The 22310-nt window shown below is 38.6% G+C and overlaps 1 protein-coding gene across 2 annotated transcripts in view; it reads right to left on the reverse strand.

The window, feature by feature from the left end:
* Window positions 1–22310, reverse strand: part of arhgap31 (Rho GTPase activating protein 31) — a 33995-nt gene that overhangs the window by 7438 nt on the left and 4247 nt on the right. For both annotated transcript variants that reach the window (XR_013933635.1, XM_080435786.1), the window contains exons 2-8: window positions 14898–15000; window positions 10948–11092; window positions 8683–8765; window positions 7964–8071; window positions 6127–6269; window positions 3308–3527; window positions 1943–2067 (exon numbers count right to left, since the gene is read on the reverse strand). Coding sequence is in view for 1 of the 2 variants with exons in the window: in XM_080435786.1 (XP_080291912.1) it covers window positions 1943–2067; window positions 3308–3527; window positions 6127–6269; window positions 7964–8071; window positions 8683–8765; window positions 10948–11092; window positions 14898–15000 (927 nt within the window). In the remaining variant the exon portion in view is untranslated. The remainder of the gene's footprint in view (window positions 1–1942; window positions 2068–3307; window positions 3528–6126; window positions 6270–7963; window positions 8072–8682; window positions 8766–10947; window positions 11093–14897; window positions 15001–22310) is intronic.

Consider the following 22310-nt stretch of genomic DNA (forward strand, 5'->3'; position numbering starts at 1 on the left):
GTCCTTGAGGGGGTTCCAATGGTCCCAGCAAAATGAGTTAATATAGCATCAAAATCAGGGTTAGACAACTTTAACCTTATAGCCGATTGACAAGCTCACAACACGTGAGCTTTATATGCTATTTTCAAACAAATCTAGAATGTGAAAACCGTTTGAATATTTTTGAAACATTTTGACAAAACAAATCTTGTATGGGGGTCTCTGGCACAAAACTTCAGACGGGGGTCTGTGGGCCAAATACATGTTAATTTGGTGGTCCTTGACATGAACAAGTTTGAGAACCACTGCTATACAGGTTGACAGCGCCATAATAGTTGTGAATGAAGTTAGTTATATGGAGGTGGTGGAGCACTGGAGCTCTTAGGAGGATTAGGAGACAAACTGGGCCCCTGGGCATGGACTTGAAAAGGCCCCCCACACTGTCTGGTAAACACTGACTTGCAGCCAACAGCACAATAACTACACTCAACAGAACGTCATGCACACACAGATAACTGCAAAAGCATTTTAACTGATGTCTTATTTATGATCTTCGAAAATAGCTGATCTAAAAGCTCTGTGCATGTGACATGTTGTGACACTGTGGTGTTGCGTCACTGTCGTATGACGTATAAATCAGGCTTAAGCCTTATGACAGTGGTTCACAAATTGGGGTTCGGGAACCCCAGGGGTCCTTGGGTGTCACCTCAAAAATGAGTTGATATAACCTCAATATCAGTTTTAACCACTTTAACCCTATATACGTCAGCTAATCTTGAAAACGTGAAAATATTTTATGGGGGTCGCTGGCCAAATACATTTGGAGGGCCTTGGTTTTAGGCTATTCCTTCAGGTTTCAGTATAGACCTTTGGGGCTCTGTTATTGACATGAATGACTACGTTCTTTGACAAGAAATGCAAATGTAATAATAACTGCGACAGTTTATGCAAAGGCACTGGTTTAGGGGCCCCTGGGCTGAGGCCCCAGTATGCCTGCCTGTTCGCTAATCCACTCCTGGTGGAGCTATTGCTGAGTTCATTTGAAAAGATAATATAGATATAAATAGACATAAATATTTATATAAATATATTCAGAAATCTCTATGGGGGAAATGAATGGGTTTTCTATCTGTGGCACCACAAAATGGACGCCACTCCTTTGACTTATGAGCAATATTATTTAGTAGTGTGTCAAAATTGTAACTTAGGTTTCACTTTTACAGTAAAAGTGAAATGTTTTTTTGAGGGAATTGATCTATTTATTTAGGCATTTCTAATGGTATTGTTTATTTTCTTAAATGAGACACATCTGATGTATTAGATAATAGTCTCCACCTGCTGCCCCGGTATCATTTAGCCTAAAGGATTAACATTCGAAACAAAAACCAGACTGCTGTGGGCTGTGGCGTGTTTGGAGAGCAAGGGAATGTGCATGATGTCATCACCCGATGGTGATTTTTGTTATTCACAAGGAAACATAGATTAGAAGCCACGACTACATGGTGGTTTAATCATCCATTTGACATGTGCCCTGCTCAGCTCATGCAACACATGAATGTGGGTTCACTTAACTTGCAAATTAATTCCTCTCTTGTTATTTAAACACCACAAGCTAGGTAACATTACCTAAACAAGTGGAAGACATGCAATGTCTGTCTGCAGATGCAGCCAAAGGCGCCCTCTTGTGGCCATGCCTCCCTGCTTACTTGACCTGAATATATGTCATGAAGGCCCCATGATACTCGGCTGTACTATTGGACGCATTGTGAGCTTGTAGATCGGCTATTATCAAATAGGGTTAATGTGTGTTTTGTAATAATAATTAAAATTAGTAACTACAAGTTTTCAAGTAATTGTAGTGGAGTAAAAAGTACAATATTTGCCTGTGAGATGTAGTGGAGTAGAAGTAAAAGTATTGAAAATTGGAAATGTACTTAGTTACTTTCCACCACTGGAGGTTTACCTGTGATGTTCAGTCCTCGTATGAACACACTGCCATTCCGGCTCAGTTTGCCGCCCTTAGACTCTCCAACAGACTTGCCCAGGTTGAAGATGGATTTCCACTTTGATTTCCCAGAGAACTTTCTCCTATAACAGATAAAGAGAGATTAACTCCCTTTACGTAGACGGAGGCACAGACGCATTAAAACGTGCACTTGTATTGCAATAACAATTTATGTTGAAATAATTCTTATCTTGAAATCTAGAAGTAGGTCAAATACCTGAGTTCATGATTTATTTTTTACTGGATCCGGGTAATCAAGACTTTACATGCAATGGATGCCAGAGGCAAGTCGATAACTTACACACAGAGTTCCTGCCTGAGTATTTATTACGTTTTATCTTTTATTTATCTCTCTAAAATTACTTCCATAGAGAGTTATCCTTGTACAATGCTGCCAAATTAGTGTAATGTGATAGCAGTATTTCTCTAAAGTGTCAAACATTGAAAAGAGAGATCAGTGCTTCATCATTTTAACCCTATAGCATCCCTGTTATGGGCATGTCAAAACAGGTGAACATTCGACAAAAATAGCTTATCTTCAAGCTGTGTTGCAGATCTATTTTCACTGAAGAGATTTGGTGTACAGCTTGTAGATCGGCTGTTTTCACCATGCAACACCATTAATAATTTTTTTTAAATGGTAAAAAAAAAGCTCTATATTCTGGTAGTAATTATTGCTATATAGAGTGTTTGTTCAGTAACAGGGGTTTCCCCGTTTCTCCTGCTCTTTAGTAGACAGAAAATACATTTTCAGGTGGGGCACTCTTTAGCAATGATAAAAAAAATCATTTACCAGTGGTGGAAAGTAAGTATTACATTTACTCAAGAAGTATTTCCAAATTTCAGTACTTTTACTTCTACTCCACTACATCTCAGAGGCAAATATTGTACTTTTACTCCACTACAATTATTTGAAAACTTTAGTTATAGTTACTTTATAGATTTAAATTATTATATTTTAAAACATACATTAACCACTTCAGCCCTATTTTATACCTAGGCTATTTGAAAATAGCCGATCTACAAGCTCACGACGCGTTGTGAGCTTGTAGATCTGCTATTTTCAAAGATTTTAGTGCTTTTACTTTAGCTACTTTAAGTATATTTTGATATAAATACTTTTGTACTTTTACTCAAGTAACATTTGGAACACAGGCCTTTTACTTGTAACAGAGCATTTATATATTGTGGTATTGCAACTTTTACTTAAGAAAAATATCTGAGTACTTCTTCCACCACTGATAGCAATGATAAAAAAGTATCACTTACACACTTACTGCACTTTTAACCGTATAACCCCAGGAATCCATAAACCCGTCTTACTTGCTGTCCGCTATGTCGATGACAGTGTGGTAGAGGATGGCCTTGCTGGTGTCGGGCAGACTGTTCTCTCTCTGGCGCTCCCTATGCACCGGGTGGTTGGGGCTCAAGCTGCGGGCCTGGGCCTCCTCCAGGCTCATCAGCTTCATGGGTCCACACTGGCCCACCGTGGTGATGGGCAGGGTGGCGTACTTCTCCCCACACACCACACCACCCGCCGGTCCTATAGTGGAAGGATCAGTGAACACATTCATTCATACTTTCGGAAAAAATCAGCTCCTGTAATGGGTGTACAGTAAATTATATATTTTTGTTAAAAAGTTAAAGGTAGGGTAAGTGATATTTTTTGGTTAAAACAAAAAGTTTTGTATTCAAAGGTTAAAGCTCTATAATCTGATAGTAATCATTGCTATAGAGTGTTTGTTCAGTCACAGGGGTCTCTGTCTCTCCAGCTCTTTAATAAACAGAAAATACATTTTCAGATACAGTAGGTGACAACATTTCAGCCAATCAGGAGAGAGTACCCATTTTATCAGCTTTATTTTAGGGCTGCGTTCGGATATTGCGCACCGGAGCGCACTCGCCTATTAGTTTGTATTGGCCAGTGCGCTCCGTGCTGTATTTCCGAACGCACCCAATAGCGTTGCAGTTCCAATTTGTTCTGCTCATTTCTTTGTGTCACCACTTCCAATTTCACTTATTTAATCTGTATCCTGATTGGATAAAATTGGTACAGTATCCTGACAGGAAAATGCATTTTGTGTTTATTGAAGAGCTGGAGAGACATGGAGACTCCTGTTACTGAACAACTCTATATCAATGAGTACTATCAGAATATAAAGCTATTTAACACTTATTTTGACCAAAGAAAATCACTTACCCTACCTTTAAAGCTCTATTTTTCTGAACATCTCTCTACAGTAGCCTGGTAAAGCCCCTCCCTCCGGAAAATCTAATTTCCATTTGATGGAAATGAGATTTTCCGGAGGGAGGGGCTTTACCAGGCTATCTCTACAGCTCTTTAGTGAACGGAAAATCAGTTTTCAGGTTGGGGAAACCAATTTTACCCAAATAGGAGTGAGATCCCCACAAAGATCATTTATCAGCTTCAATTCTATAGAGTTCCAATTCCAGTTTTGTGAGCTCTCTCTTCTGATTGGATAAAATTTATATCCTGACCTGATTTTTTTTTTCTTCTGTTTTTACTAAAGGGCTGGAGAGATTGGGAGACCCCTGTTATTGAACAACCACTCTATAGCAACGATTACTATGGGAATATTCAGAGATACAGTATATTTAACACTTATCTTAAAGGATCTACACCATGAATTTAAAAAAAATATTTGATATTTAATATCATATGGTGTATGTCCCTCAAACCTTTTTCAAAAGGTTTGAGCCTAAATCATCACTCAGATATACTCATCCCAAGTCAATTGTCTCTGGCTTATACAGCACTTTCAGCTGCAATACCAAAACGTCCTCTTGGGCAGGGGGGGGCTACTGAGCAATTCTGTCTGTTAATTAAAAACATTATTTAAAAAAAATATTAAAAAAAAATAAAAAAAAATCGAAAAAAAAACACTTTGAACATTTTTGAACAATTCCACCAAGTGTTTGAGGTGCCTGTTTCACCCACTTCCGGGGGGCGGAGCCAAAATCCGAGCCCGAAGTATTTGTTCGTAGACCCCCACTTAGGGGGGGTAGAAAAAGTTTCGGAGCGATTCGGGCACTTTTCATTTAACATTGGGTTTGCCATCATTAATGTTTGTGACACCATAAACATTTCCATTCTGAGATCGCCTGTTCAGACACGCCCATTCTGGAAATCCATGAAATGAGAAGGAATGACTGAATAAAAAAAAAACACATTTTTTGGGGTACAAGAGACACTGGGGACCCCAAAAAATACAAAAAACCAAGAAAAAAGTGATTTTCATGGTGTAGACCCTTTAACAAAGAAATACCAGACTAAACTAAGAACTTGCAGTTTCAAGGACATTTCTTTGAGCAACTTATAAATGTATTTCCAAGCAGGAAATAAGTACTTGAATGGAAAAGCAGTGTCTAGAAGTTGTTCCAAAAACAGCTTCTGATTAGTTGTGTTTGGCACCCAATGTTTGCATATTTCGTCTCTGCAGGGTGGAAACCTGGGTGTCCAAAACTGTTACTTTTCAGGATTCAAATAAAAAAATAGCACAAGTAGCAAATCTACAAGCTCAAAACACGTCGCTTCGTGCAGCTTGAGAATCTGCTACCTTTGATGCTTTCGTGTGACGTTGTAGTATGATCAAGCAGGGCGTTAATTTACGAAAAAACACAAAACGTTAGAATGGAGATACGAGGTTTCTGCCCGACAGCAAAGATTTAACCCATTCAATCCGGGAACGCATCTGTGTCATTTTAGATTTTTTTGCTATATAACCATTATTTTATACTTTGGCTATTCAAAAATAACAGGTATACAAGCTCATAGCGCGGCACTCGGTGCCGCGCTATGAGCTTGCCCTTAATGCGAACATTTTGAACTCAAATCTTTGCTTCTGGGGAGGTCCCTAGAACAACATATTTTGAGATGGGGGTCCGCGGCCAAATACATATCATTTTGGGTATGATAGTTTTACACACACACTCAGTGCCACGCCTGTAGATCTGCTATTTTTGAATAGCCAAAGTATAAAATAGGACTAAAATCTATGACACAGATGTGTTCCCAGATTCAATGGGTTAATAGTATGTCTGAGGATGTAAGCGCTTTTTCTCAAGGCAGTGCATTGTGGTGACACTCTGAGTCTGCACAGATGGACATGATAATGTTTTACCTTCTTTGGGTTTGGGTTGCATGATGGCATGGTTGAAGATCTGCTCTGTGTGGTTCAGGATGAACTCCACCACAGACTGTTGTATTCGTACTTCCTGGAAAGCCATGTCTCCATTGCAGGACGAAACCTCTATATTTTTAGATCTGCAAAAGGAAAAGAAAAACATGATGAGGGTGAAGAGATGGTATTCTTTTTAAATGAGAGGAATGCTGAGTATAATGTGTGATCTGTCTTAGTCTTTTGTATGGTCTATAGTGGTTCTCAACCTTTTTTTGGAGTCTGGACCACTAGCATGTTTTGAACAATTCTCTAGGGCAGGGGTCTTCAACGTTTTTCAGCCCAAGGACCCCCTAGCCGAGAGGAAAATGAAACAGGGACCCCCACTACATATTGTATAAAACTGTGTTGCAGATTAAACTTTTTCTTAGATAGTTGGATTCATGCTAATGAGTATTTTCAGAAGACCCCTGCTCTAGGGCCTCCCCACCCCACAGCAATGTATATTTAGTATACTGTATAAGAATGCATAACACAGTCATTTCTACTTTATTTACAACAAACTAAACAAAAAAACTAAACACAAATGATCTTAAAGCCCGATTTATACATGATTGATCTTAAAGCTGATCTACAAGCTCACATCACTGCGGCGCGTTGTGAGCTTGTATAGCGGCTATGTCCGGTGCATGGCACCACACGCAACCACGTAAATATATCAAGTCATAACAGTAAATATTTGATTTAAGCTTTTTTCCCCACATGCCAACTAGTTTACATTTGATGGACTTATAAAATATTTTTAAAACATGTTTGATACAATTAACAAAGGTACAATATATTTTTTTTTAACATTTTAAAACATTTTCCCATGGAGCACCTGTAATAATACAGTGGACCACTGGTTGATAAACAGAGGTCTATTATAATGCCCTGCCTTCTCACATTGAATGTGAGCTGCTATTGTTCTGCTGTTCCTGTGCAGTTTGTTAGTGCTTGTGTGTTAAAGTGTGTTATGTTCTCCTACGCCCACGTCACCAAGACACATTCCTGTTTATCTGTTGTACATTTGTGCAATCACTAACAAATGCTGCAACTGCAATTAATAATCTGTTAATGATTTACTGTACTGTGAATATTTTCAGTACAAAGTGGATGTTTAAATGTAGGTGTGCAAGCTCTGATGTAATGAAAAACACTCGAGACTTAACAGTACAACATTAACTACAAACTGGTGTCTTATGCTGCATGTGATAATGGTATTTAAAGAGAAGTTTTAAAGAATTATTTGTACTCTTGGACATGCAACTAATTATGTGTAAAAATAGGTTCCGTTAAACATTCGGTGAATCCACAGAATACATTTTCAATGTATTAATTACCACTACAGCAGCTCCCAAAACATTTATTGAAATCTTTATGTTTTCCTTTTGCCTAGAATCTAGCTTTTGTCTTATTAAAAGCTAGAAATTGAATATTGATTGACTGACTGAACCGTCTCATAATTTCATGAAGGAATGGTATTTGTAACGATTTGGCATCTGATGTGTTTGTTCAGTGTTGCATAATGCAGTGGTTCTCACATTTTGATAGATTTTGTGCCAGGGAACCCTAGATATTTCATAATCTTTCAAGATTTCCCCCCCCCCCAAAAAAAAATAAGCTCACAACCAGTCGTGTCGCACAGAGTTGTGAGCTTAGATTGGCTATTTCCAAATAGGCTTAGTATAAAATAGTGTTGAAGTGGTTAAACTTTTGCTGGTTAACCCCTGGAACCCCCTCAAGGACCACTGGGGGTCCCCAGACCCCACTTTGAGAAGCGGTGGTATAATTTACTAACCTCAGCAGGTTGGGCGCCCACACCAGTGCCAGGTTGCGTGTGTGCATGTTAGTCTGGGAGCTTAAGGTGGCCAGGTGAGCCAGATGTTTGGCCAGGACCTCCAGAGTCCTGGGAAGAATTCATAAACATTTTGGTAAAGTTTCTCTGTCAAAGGAGTCATCGATTCATTACATTTTTCTGTGGCGTGCAAGTCTTTCACCTCTCTAGTACAATTTACGACCACAATATCTTTAACCGAGCATAAGCAAGGGTTAAGCATGACTTATGCTTTGCCGACAAAGCGTTGGCTAAACAAAAATACATAGGAGGGAGAGAGCCTATTTCATTTAATTAAGTACATTTACTCAAGTGCTGTACTTAAGTACAATTTTGAGGTATGTTCAATACTTTTACTTCTACTCCGCTACATCTCAGAGGCAAATATTGTGCTTTTTACTCCACAGCAATTATTTGAAAACTTTAGTTACTTTGTAGATTTGGATTATTATTACAAAACACACATTAACCATTTCATTTCCATTTGGATTACCAGACTTTTACTTGTAACAATGCATTGCAGTATTGATACGTTTTTTTTCCTCCCACCACTGATAATAATGCAATATTTTCAGCTTTTCATGCAATATTTTCAACACTTTTCTCTCAGTTGAAAATGCATTTTGTTTGTCACCACTACACTTTGTTTTGCCGGAAGCATGAATGAGAGTTGAGGTGTTCACCTGAAGTGGGGAACAGGTAACTCCTTGATGGCTCCTTGAATACGTAGCAGCTTCTCATGATCATCCTGGATTGTCACAGATTCCTGTGTGGAAAGAATTAGAAATTGAAGATGATGATGATGAGGATGATGGAAAGGAAGAGGAAATTATGACTATGAACACTCAACTGTGCTTTATTGTGCCAGTGAGAATACTATTTGTTTAATTTTACACTAGTAAAAAGTACAGTACTTGACATATGTTAATACATAAGTTATACCATGTTAATAAAATATAACTAGTACATGTGCAGTGGTTGGAGGTGTCTGGTGTCAGGTAGGACACAGTTGACAATGTCAATAAAGATATTTGAAGCAGACCATTGGACACTAGATACACTAGATCTTTATTGTCGTTTGGACATCATTGCATTTACCTCTCTCGGTAGGGAGACATAAAACGTATGCATTGTACAGTATCTTTATAGGTTTAAAAATAGTTACTTTGTACTGATACAAGAATGGCTTAGCTCATCTACAACCTTAGTACTGTTGTCTTGTGTTGCAGGACCTTCATCTTCTGTGTTATAGTCGCACTGCCTAACCTTTTCACGTCAAGGGCCCCCAAAATGATGTGTATTTGTTCGCGGACCCCCATCTCAAAATATGTTGTTCCAGGGACCCCCAGAAGTAAAGATTTGAGTTAGGAAATTTAGCTTAAAACGATATATATTCAAAGATTTGTATGAATTTTCATGATTTAAAAAAATAGCAGATCTACAAGTTCATAGCCCCACACTCGGTGCCGTGTTATGAGCTTGTATATCTGCTATTATTGAATAGCCAAAGTATAAAATAATGGTTAAAGTGGTTACATAGATGCGTAACATTTTCAGCAGAATGTACTCGCGGTGAATCTGTCGTAGAGCTCATTACGTGAGCAGGTAGTGTAAATGTGCTCACGATTCATTTGTTGTAGATCAGTGATTCTCGACCTGTTTTAGGCTACGGATACCCATATGATAGCAATCTTTTTACGTCCCTGGACGTGACGTTGAGAGCCAGTGTTGTAGATCTTGTATGTGGGCAGAGTATATGAAAGCACTGTTTTATTAGCCTCTACGGGACATACAACGGACGCGTTTTGACTCGGTCAGCAACTTGCAATGGGCCTGGTCTTCAAGATACTCAAGGGACCAGTTTCCATGTACCTGTCTAACTACTTCAAAAAGAGTGAGTAACGCCCACGGGCACAACACCAGAGGGAGCTCCACTGATCTCATTCCCCCCAGATTCGGCACAAACATGGGGATGAATTCATTCTATTATTATGCCACCAAAATGAGGAATGCCCTACCAACAGCCATCAAAAAGTACGACTCCCTCCCTACCCTCCTTCAAAACCACCATAAAAGAGCACCTGTCTGCTATTTCCTACTGGAACCTAGACAAGTCTTCTACCTTGACAAACAAAATGACCCCCCACTGTTTACCTGTAAATATAACTTCACTGCTCCTAGTATTGATGATTTCTTGTATAGTATTGTATGTCTTGATGAATTGAATACACAGGACCACAATGTAAACAAGCCCTCAGGGCTTTCTGTGTGATCCGATTCCTTTTAGCATTATTGTATAACTACCTCTGTACTTTTTGCAAACTGTTAAAGGACGACTTCACCCATTTTCAACCTATCTTCGTATAATTGGTCCTCACTGATGCTCATGATAATATGTCTACCAGTGACATCATCGATGGGGAATCCAAGCTAATAGAAACTGCAGGCTTTCTATTCCTGGAAAGTTATGTGCTATAATGGAAGCCATCGTTCTCGCGTTAATAAAAATCTAAATTTAAAAAATAAAATCGGCCTAACGATGATGTCACTAGTAGGCGGGTGTCTGAAGTGTCCACAGCCCTCCTATGAGACACAGGCAGAGTAGAAATAAATGGTACCATTTTATCATGAACATTATTGAGGACCAATTATATGAAGATACGTTGAAAATGGGTGAAGTCGTCCTTCAAATAAAATAAAGTATTCAATCAATCAATCAATCAATCAATTAGTATTCATCAGCTGATGAAGACTGAGTCAAAATGCGTCTGTTGTCCCGGTGAGGCTAATTAAAACAGTGAAAGGACATTTCTGAGTGCGGGGCTTCTCTCTTTTCTGTCTCTTTTCCTCATTGTATACTCTTTAGGCCGTTGCACCTTAAACTAAAGCCTCTGAATGGTGGTGAAGTGTTGCAGGCGTTTTGGTGTCTCTATATAAAACGTACTCACAGTGAATTTGTTGTACAGCTCGTATGTGAGCAGGGGGATGGGCAGCTCTCTGAAGTACAGCTTGCACAAGGAGCCCACACAGTGGATGTCCTGGAGGTACACTTCCTTTGTAAGGTCAAGGCTCGCCTCGGAGCTAAATTCCTGCCTGTTTATAGACATAAGCACGCGCACACACACATACACACACACACACACACACACACACACACGCACACACACACACACACACACACACACACACACACACACACACACACACACATACACACACACACACACACACGCACACGCACACGCACGCACACAGTTGAATGCATTGATTGTTTAAAGGCTTGTTTACCGTACACTTCGTTGTACTATGGTGTGTAAATTAAGCATAACTTTCCTCCATGCTTTACTTAGTGCCGTATGTCACTTCTACTCAGTTGAACGATGTTACACTATAGTATACCAACAAAGCAAACACATCAAACATGCAAGACAAGTAGTGGTGGAAAAGTAACAAATTACATTTATTCAAGTACTGTACATTTCTTTTATGCTTTATATTTATGCTGTGTTCACACCGGCAGATACAAAGATATACAGCACATTTGTATCTTTGTATCTGAAGTTGGAACCAGCTCAACGTTTGTGTAGGTTTTGCAGCAGCTCTGCAAACGTCGGATGTATCTTTGTGTCTTCATGTCACTGCATGGCTTTGAGTGGCTTCCATTGAAAAAGAATGGTAGCCTGTATCTTTGTCGCTGCCGGTGTGAACGCAGCATTTTACATAAAGGACGCCATCACCCACTTTCAACCTGTCTTCATATAATAGGTCCTCACTAATGCTCATGATATTATGGTAAAAACTCGGTCCAGGAGAGCTGTGGACTCCCGCCTACCAGTGACATCATCATTAGGCAGGTTTTTTTTATTAACGCGAGAACAATGGCTTCCATTGTAGCATGCTAACTTTCCAGGAAAAGAAAGCCTGCAGTTTCTATTAGCTTGGATTCACCATCGATGATGTCACTGGTAGGCGGGTTTCTGAACTGTCCACAGCCCTACTCTGAGACACAGAGTGAGGACCAATCATATGAAGACGGCTGAAGTCGTCCTTTAATATTGTACTTTTTACTCCACTATAAGAACGTGATAGCTTTAGGTGCTAGTTACTTTACATATTTGGATTATTAATACACAACATAGATTATAAAGTGATAAATGATGATGCATTATCATACTGTAGGTTAAGTTCCCAGCAGCACATATCAGCCCCACTTTTACCAGCTGTAACATTAAAGTAATGAACACATTAACGCATAACTAATAACTAATCCGATAATATGATTGTGTACTTTTATGTTTGGTACCATCAGCATATCGCTGTGTCTTGTTCGTAAATTAACGCCCTACTTGATCATACTACAGCGTCACTCAAAAGCATCAAGAGTAGCAGATCTGCAAGCTTGGAACGCGGCGCGAAACGACGCGTTTTGAGCTTGTTGATATATTTTTATTTGAATCCTGAAACGTAACAGTTTTGGACATATGAGGTTTCCACCCAAAAGAAGATATTTTAAAGATATATTTTTGGCATTTTCTGCCTTTATTGGTATACAGTAGACTGACAGGAAATGGGAAGAGAGAGATGGGGAGTGACACGCATGCATATGTCGTTGGGATCGGGATTCGAACCTGTGACACGCATTAGCGGCCTAGGTGCCCGGACCGCTACGCCAGCTGTCCGGGCCAATACCTGTGTACTTTTAAGTTAAATTGTGTGAATGCGGGACACTTCCTTGTTACTTGAGTATTTCTACATTGTGGTGCTGCTACTTGTAAAAGTAGCAGCACCACAATGTAGAAATACTCAGTACTCACTGAGTTAAAGCCCAGCATTCACAATATTGTGAATCCTTTTTCCTATAAAAGGAGTTCAAGCATCATATTCCAGTTGCACAGATTATGGCTGGTTGAAGCCTGCGGTGTTGCTATTAATACACTGTAATGCACTATACTTCCATGGACAGATCATACTAATCCTCCTAATACAGTGTTTGATTCACTGAAGCGTGACCTTATCTAATTTAGATTTCACAGAAATAAATTAAAAAATGCTGACAAGCCTATCATTCTCTCCCTCATGGCTTCAACACACATTGACCTATTTATGGAAAGCACTTAAAGTATGTTTTTGCATGTGTGGTGACTGAGTCCCTAATCCTGACAGGGTCAGAGCCAAACCCCAGCTGTTGATGTGCACACAGCACACAGTACTGTACTTCAGTAAAATGTTGAGATATTTGTACTTTACTTGAGTATTTCCAATTTCCAATACTTTTACTTCTACTCCACTGCATCTCGGATCAAAATATTGTACTTTTACTCCACTACATTTATTTGAAAACTTCAGTTACTATAGTTACTTTGTAGATTTTGATTATTATTGCAAAACATACATTAATCACTTCAGCCCAATTTCGGCCATTTTAAAATAGCCGATCTACAAGCTCACAATGCGTCGCATCGCTTGTAGATCTGCTGTTTAAAAAGAAATATATATATATATACAGTATATACATTTGAAAACTTGAAATGGGACATTTTGCATAATGAGTACTTTTACTTTTGGTACTTTAAGTACATTTTGATGCCAATAGCTTTGTGCTTTTACTCAAATACATTTTGAATACTGACTTTTATTTGTAACAATTGCAGTACTGATACTTTTACTTATGTAAAAAAAATCAGTACTTTTTGCACCACTGATCTCCACTGAGCTGCACACAAATAGAATCTCTGGTGGATAAACACTCATTTATGCACTGTTGAAAAAGTGACTGCCACAGCATAAATTAGCCTTAACTGCATAGTTCTGCTTTCAACTGACCTACACAGTAAATATAACTGTTTAACCACTAAAGCAAAGCCCTACATTGGCTATTCGATAATAGCCAATCCAAAAGCTCACCGCAATGAGTTAGAATCTGCAAGCTCTCAATGTGTCACTTTGCTCACAATACAATTTACTAAATTGGTATTTATTTAATCTCACTTTACTTTCAGACCTTTTTTTTCAGTGACTGGTTTTTGATGTCACACAAAACAAGACAAACTGCAGGTTGATTTCAGGGTTTCACAGGAACTTTGAATAACTCCCCCTCTAACTATACGTTAGAGGGAGTGTTATAATAATATATGTGGGGTTCTCTCTCCTGATTGGATAACATTGGTATCACAACATAAACAAATATTTGTTTACTAAAAGAGCTGGAGAAACGGGGGAGACCCCAGCTACTGAACAAACACTCAAAAGTAATGATCTTTCTTTCTTTCTTTCTTTCTTTCTTTCTTTCTTTTATTATCACTTACACTACATTTAATGTAGGCTATGACCAGTGGTGGAAAAAGTACTCGCATCTTTTACTTAAGTAAAAGTATCAATACTGCAGTGTAGAAATACTCTGTTACAAGTAAAAGTCCGGTAATCAATATTTACTCGAGTAAAAGTACAAAAGTATTGGCATCAAAATGTACTTAATGTACCAAAAGTAAAAGTAAGCATTGTGCAGAATGTCCCATTTCACAAGTTCATAATGTATACAAATCTTTTGTAAATAGCAGATCTACAAGCTCACAATGCGTCGCATCGCGACGCATTGTGAGCTTGTAGATCGGCTATTTTCAAATGGCCGAAATATGTATAGGGCTGAAGTGGTTAATGTATGTTTTGTGATAATAATCTGCAAAGTAACTAGTAACTAAAGCTGTCAAATAATTGTAGTTGAGTAAAAGTACAATATTTGCCTCTGAGAAGTAGTGGAGTAGAAGTAAAAGTATTGAAAATGGGAAAGAGAGTAAATGTACTTAGTTACTTTACACCACTGGCTATGACAAATGACCTTTTAGGAAATAAACATGTTACATTAAATTGAATAACAGTGATAGGTCAGTGAACTAATTACCTGAGGCGCTGGATGTTTGAGGTGACCCCAGACAGTCGGTATATCCCGTCCACAACTCCATGCTGTTCAATAAACTCTGCACATTTCTTCAGAACCTGAGGGACTAGAATGTAATAAGCGTGTTATCAGCCAGCATCAGCTTCTTTACAGCCACAATATATACACAGTGTTTCATTACTAAAATGCAATATATACCACATTATTTTTGCTAAAAATAACATAAAAAATAAGAATAACATGAACCAGGCAGCCTCCATAATATCACTGAAATATCAAGGATCTAGATCTTTCAAAAAACAAATTGTCAGAATTTATTGAAAAAGATACAGTAGGCCCTTCAGATGTAGCCTCTCATTTTCGAGGGGGTCTTATATTTTGACACACAGTACATCCCATAAAAACCTTGAAGAGAAAAATGGCGCAGTGGTAAAGTCCCTGCCCACCACCACAGAGGTTGTGGGTTCGAATCCACCGTGGTGCATCTGGCTTTGTCGGGCGTATGCGAACAGAATTGTGTTCTGGGGAGGGGAGCCGGGCGGGGAGGGTGATATTGGTCTCTATGTACTCCTACGAGCTGGGATGGAGCCTGTCAGCAGGGAGTGTTGGGCAGGTTTTGATGTGAATATAGCCTATGGAATGAAAGCCTTCAATGAAAGCCTTCATCTACACAGCAATGGAACATAATATCGTCTCTGTCAGGTGGAAACCTGTCCAAAACTGTTACTTTTCAGGATTTAAAAAACAGCAAAAAGTTGCAGATCTACAAGCTCAAACCCTTGTGGATCTGCTACTTTGGTGCTTTTGTGTGATGCTGTAGTATGATAAAGTAGGGCATTAATTTATGAAAAAACACAAAAAGTGAGAATATGGAGATAAGAGGTTTCTGTCCGACAGCAACGATATCATTGAATTAACACGATGATATAACAAATATGTCCATGATAATGTGCTTACGACAATAACAATGTACAGGAAAAAAGAACTGGCCTTGTTGCTGTTTCAGGAAGCCTGTTTCAGCAAGAGCAACCTTTACACAAATCAAAATAGGAGTGTGCAACAATGTTGTGTGATAGGATTATTATATAATCTTTTTCAATGAACCACTTGAACCCTAGCATCCCTATTCTGAGTGGAGCATTAGCTGAAAATAGCAGATCTACTGCGAGGCGTTGTGAGCTTGTAGATCGGCTATTTCCAGCAAAGTAGTTTGGTGTAGAGGGAAAAAGGAGCAAACCAAGTACAGAGCCAAGGGTTTACTAAGTATTGCGTGTGTAATGGTTGAATGTCTGAATCTCTGAAATAAACAAAAAAACATTCATTCACACCGCACTGATAGTCAATGAAGCTATCTATGCAATCTATGAGAAAGTTTCATCTGCAACACAATTATATGTAGTTTGGGGTTTCCCTGCTCTCTCTGTCTCTGTCTCTCTCTCTCTCTCTCTCTCTCTCTCTCTCTCTCTCTCTCTCTCTCTCTCTCTCTCTCTCTCTCTCTCGCTCTCTGTCTCTCTCTCTCTCTCTCTCTCAGCTAAGGGGTCCTTGGCCTGAAAAACGTCAAAGACCCCCTGCTGTACACTGTTAACTCAAGCTAAAAACTAAATGCTGAAATGTTAGTCTTTATCTAAATAAATGTGTGTGTCAGTCGGACAGTGTTGATTTCGTCGACTAAAACTGTGATGAAAAATGTCCGTCGACCAACTTTTTTCACTGACGAAAACGAAATAAAAACGAAATAAAAACTAAGTTATGATGACTAAAACTAAGACTAAATATATTGACAATTTCGTCAACAAATAAAAACAAGACTATAATGTTAGGGAGGTTCTAGTGGAGAAGAGATCCAGTAGAACTAAAAGACAAGTCAGTTTTATGTCCGGATGCGCTCGGTGTTGCGCTCTGAAAATAGCAGATCTACAAGATCGCTGCGACGCATTGTGAGCTTGTAGATCGGCTATTTTCAGCATGCAACCAAGTGTAAAATCAGCCATTATATGACGCCATCAAGGCACCGCCAAATATTTTGTTGACTAAATCAACTGTAGATTTAGGCGACTATAATCTTATGATATTTAGTCGACTAAAACTAGACAAAAACTAAAGCATTTCAGATGACTAAAATATGACTAAAACTAAATGGAATTTTATTCAAAAGACTATGACTAAAACTAAATAAAAAATGTGCTGTAAAAATCAACACTGCTGTCGGAACTACAGCATGAGTGTGAGCTACAACTCTCTTTGTGCTGCACACAGTAACACAATATGAGTGCGGCGGCTGTGCTTTGTATTCCGCTGGGTTACTGAGAAGGTGGAATTTGACAGGAAGTTAAAAATGGTTTGTTTGTTTCAGAGGAAGGCTGACACACCCAGTCCTTGTAGTGGGGTATTACTTGCAACATTTCCTCTAATAGAAAAAGTCTCATGAAATGTGACCACCCAGACTATACACAAGCTGCTGCTGCGTCTGGCTAGGCCCTCCACAAGCTGTATGTTTTCTTCTGCTTTGTATATTGACTGCTAAAAGACACGCTACCTGCTAATCTGTCTTTGAAAAGGCCCCGTAAAAATGTCTTGAGATAAGTTGAACCACATGAACCCTATGGCGTCCCTACTGAAGAAACATTATAGCATATAGAGCTATAGCCAGTGGTGGAAAGTAACTAAGAACATTTACTCAAGTACTGTACTTAAGTACCATTTTGAGGTATTTGTACTTTACTTGAGTATTTCCAATTTCCGATACTTTTACTTCTACTCCACTATAGCCTCGCGTGGCCAGACAATATCACACGACACACTAGGGCTAAAGTGCAATGCAATTTTGCAAAGGCAGATTCGTCTGGAACCAGGCTAACTCCACTACATATCGGATCCAAATGTACTTTTACTCCACTACAATTATTTGACAGCTTTAGTTACTAGTTACTTTGTAGATTTGGATTATTATTACAAAACATACATTACCCACTTCAGCCCTATATACATTTCGGCCATTTCATTCAGCCGATCATTGTGAGCTTGTAGATCTGCTATTTTCAAAAGATTTTGGGAAACAATGGGACATTCTGCATAATGAGTACTTTTACTTTTGGTTTTGAATTCCAGACTTTTACTTCTACTTTGCACTGATACTTTTACGTAAGTAAAACATTTGTACTTTTTCCACCACTGGATATAGTATATTCAACACTTGTTTTAACAAAGAACTATCACTTACACCTCCTTTAAGGGTACAAATGATCACAAGCTGAATTACTAAGAACTAGCAGTTTCATGGACAGGGTTTTTGAGCAATTGAATAGTTTATTTTCAAGTAGAGAAGAGTTACTTTGATACTTTGATGTTGATATGTACAGTTAGTGTTTAGAAGTTGTTCCAAAAACAACTTCTAAATAGTTGTTTTGGGAAATCCAATGTTTGCATATTTAAACCACCACATGATGCCATAGCGTTGCCATTCTGGGGGCAAACGCTCTGTGGAAATATTTGATCTACAGTGCAAGCTCACAACACGTGGCAACGTGATGTGTGAGCTTGTAGATCAGATATTTTCAGCGCAGATATGTGGTGGGGAAAAAATAGTGTGGGCCTAGTATAGAGACTTGGGGTACTCCGGTCAAGTATATATGTGGTTGATTAATCTGGAAACCCTATCTTTTGACGTTTAGTGCACACTGTTGCATTATGATACAAGTGTTATTTCACATGTACAAAACAACAATGAACAGTAAGGCTTTCACATACTGTATGTGGTTAATCAAACTTGTTAAACCACATAAGTGAATAAAACACAATATAAGCTGGTTGCAGAAATCACATACTTTACAAATCAAAGGACAAATGTCAGAGACTTTAACGTTGCTTTGTGTTGTGTGTGCTGGAGGCGTGTGAATACATCCACGTTTGATGGATACGGTATAAGAATCCCTTTCACTGGCATTCCAAAGCACCACAACCCTGGCTGTGTCTGAGTGACTATTGTTTTAGTCTGTTAGACCAATTATACGCAAGTGTAAAGGAATTATTATGGGTATAATATGTTATATAATATATTATTATATATTATAGATATATACTATTATTTATAAAATGAACTTACAGAGCTTTCTAAATCTAAGTCCATAGAGAGTTGATAGAGCACAGTATGTCAAAAGATTTAAAAAAGTTTAAACATAAAAAATCACAACTTTTCATCAATTAAAAACAATTCCAAGTATTTCATAAATGAAATGGAAAAAAAAACTAATAATAATTCATAAATAAGTAGAAGTAGTTGAAAATAGTAGATCTAACAAGCTCACAACGGGTCGCGAAGCGACTTGTGGTGGTGAGCTTGTAGATCTGCTATTTTCACTACCCGGGCAAATGTCTAATTTCTCTTTTGGGTCTGGAGCTAAACAAGTTTGGAAACCACTGTCAGCAGGGTGCAAATGTCTCAATGGAAGAGTAAGGAGACCAGTGACCAGCTCAACCGCTGCAAGATGTACTAGTTATATTGTATTAACATATATATGTTATATATATACACTGTTTCTCAAGATGTACTAGAGTGGTGTTTTGGTCGTTGGACGGGACACCACGGCGTGTGGCCAGTATTTTTTCACGCGCATGTACGGCACGGTACGCGCGTGCACGCCACTGCCGTACCGCCGTACTGTTCCGCCGGAAAAAAAACTCACTGACTACTTATATTTACAATTTACAATTTAGGCATTTACTGTAGCAGAGAGATTTACAGTAAGCAAGGACAACACAAGATAATACATGAAATGCATAGAAATGGTAATCTAATAATAAAGTAATACATAAGTAAACCAAGAATCTAATAATAAACTAATACATAAGTAAAGTTAGTAAACCAAGAACCTATCATCAGCCTGTACATGAAACTATACACACTATAGGACGCCAGGTCAACAATGACCTGGCATCTGTCTACATAACATGCTATCTAAGTTACATTTTAGCCTTTGCATAATCCTGCAAGGTCATCAAGGCTAGGGCAATGCTACAGGCTGAGGTGGAGTCTGAAGAGGTGAGTCTTCAGATTATGGTGGAAGATTGGGAGTGAGTGAGTCTGCAGTTCTAATTGCAATGGGGAGTTCATTCCATAGTTTGGGAGCCAGAAGGGAGAAGAGTCTGGGACGTGTGGAGCGTTGTCCCGGATGTTATATATATTGTATTAACATATATTCTACCACACCGTTTCTCAAGATGTACTTGTTATATTGTTAACATATACTCTACCACACTGTTTCTCAACAGGGGTCCAAATGGACCCTTACGGGCCTGTAACTCTGAGAGTATACATGAATTAAATTACCCAGTGTAGATTGGGGTCCTAAACATAAAGTTAGATTTTACAGTGTAGATTGGGGTCCTAAAGATAAAAATAAAAAAAAGATGGTGGAGGTCCATGGCCTATAAATGCATATCAAACTGGGGTACTTGAAATCAAAGGATCCCCCAAACTCGAGCACAAATTTGACTGAGCAACTTTCACTTGTATTTGAGTATTTTTTTAACAGGAGTATCTCTGCTTTGACTTTGGCACTGGAGTTGAGTTCTTTATCCACCACTGGCTTATTAGTATAGAGGCCTTTGAGAAGGTATTTGCCCCCGAAAACAGCTCCAGGGAGCCACTGCATTGACAGTGACCCTACCCTCCAACCTGTCTGGTGACGTGCAGTCGTGCACGTGTACAGGACATGCTGTGTGTGTGTGTGTGAGTGTGTGAGTGTGAGTGTGTTTATTCAGCAAAGGTCCGGTTTTCGACTGCCTCTTAGTCTGCATATCTTGACAATAATGTCATGTTATGGCACGGTGGAGCTTGCTGGCAGGGAAACGCAGGCGTCAAGGTTTGTTCTGCACGTGCCAAAGATGAGGTCGTTTTCACCCAAGTAAACAAACAACTTGTGTGTTTTTGTTATTGTTTCTGACGGCATTTTTAAATGACCCCAGTGGCACCGAAGAAATGGTGAAATTTGAACAAATTGGCTATTTAAGCACGTCCAACCTGGCATCCCTATTTTTGGGTATGTCATGCCAATTTTCTAAAAAACGTTCCTAAATATTCCAGAATGAAAAAATGCAAACCGTCTTACAATTTATTTTACAAATGTCTAAACCAATTCGAGAATTTTCCAAAATAGTAAAAAACTGATCCAAGACAAAACTATATGATATTTCTTAATAATTTCACCCAAAACGTTTATAACAAATTATGACTATTAACATAAAATAACACTGTCTGTCAGTTATGTAACATAAGAGATTTGAATAGGTTTAAATAGGATTAAACCTGACTTACGCCAAATGATTTACTGATTTACTCCAGACGTAGGCATTTTTTTGGGCCTAAGTCACAAAAACATGAGTAGCTATTTGGCAAAAAAAGGCATATTTTGGCCCAAGTCACTCTAGGGAGATAAGCCATTATACTAAAAGAGGAAGGAAGAGCATGAACCTTTTTAATTAGGAGATAGGCGATTTTACTAGAGGTGGCCAGTGTCATGAGGAGCTGACTAGGCAAAAATATAATTTTCCTCAAAAAATGACTTAGGCCATAAGTTTAAGAAGGTGATGATATGCAAGAGCTCTACAACAGCTATTTTCACTATTTCTGAAAGATTCCTGAAAAACTTCCTATGAAATAGGGCTTGCGTGGTTAAAGGCGTTTACTTTAAAACAGACAAATCATTATGCTGTATAATGAGATGTATGAAATGCTGCTTCACACAGATGGTTTGTTCACATTCCCATTGGTTCTCATGCATGAGGCTTGGTTGGACCTTCTAGCAGCATGCATGCCTGTGGTGAGGTGCTGGAGCGCAGACAGGAGTTCAAACCACCACCAGCACTCACTAGTTTACTTTGAACCCAAGGAACGCGTCTGTGTAACCACTTTATCCATATTTTATACTTTGGCTATTCAAAAATAGCAGATATACAAGCTCTGTAGACTTGTAGATCTGCTATATATATTTTTGACTCAAATCTTTGATTTCTGGGGGTCCCTATTACAAAATGTTTTGAGATGGGGGTCCGTGGCCAAATACATATAATTTTGGGGGTCCTTGACATGAAAAAGTTTGAGCACCACTGATATAGCAACATACGTTTTTTTTTTAACGGTTAGGATTTAGAAGATATTTGTAGAATAGGCTATGTATTCAAATATTTGCGCAAATTTTCACGATTTTTCAAAAATAGCAGATCTACAAGCTCGTAGGGCGGGACTCAGTGCCGCGCTATGAGCTTGTATATCTGCTATTTTTGAATAGCCACAGAAATCTAAAATGACAGAGATGCATTCCCGGATTGAATGGGTTAACCACCATGTACTGTATATATGTATATTTATTTTTTAAGCATTCAACATCATCAATGGACGATGTGTTCAGAAGAAAAGTT

Source organism: Gymnoscopelus braueri (assembly GCF_963280865.1).
Source record: "Gymnoscopelus braueri genome assembly, chromosome: 8".
NCBI classification, from domain to species: Eukaryota; Metazoa; Chordata; class Actinopteri; order Myctophiformes; family Myctophidae; genus Gymnoscopelus; species Gymnoscopelus braueri.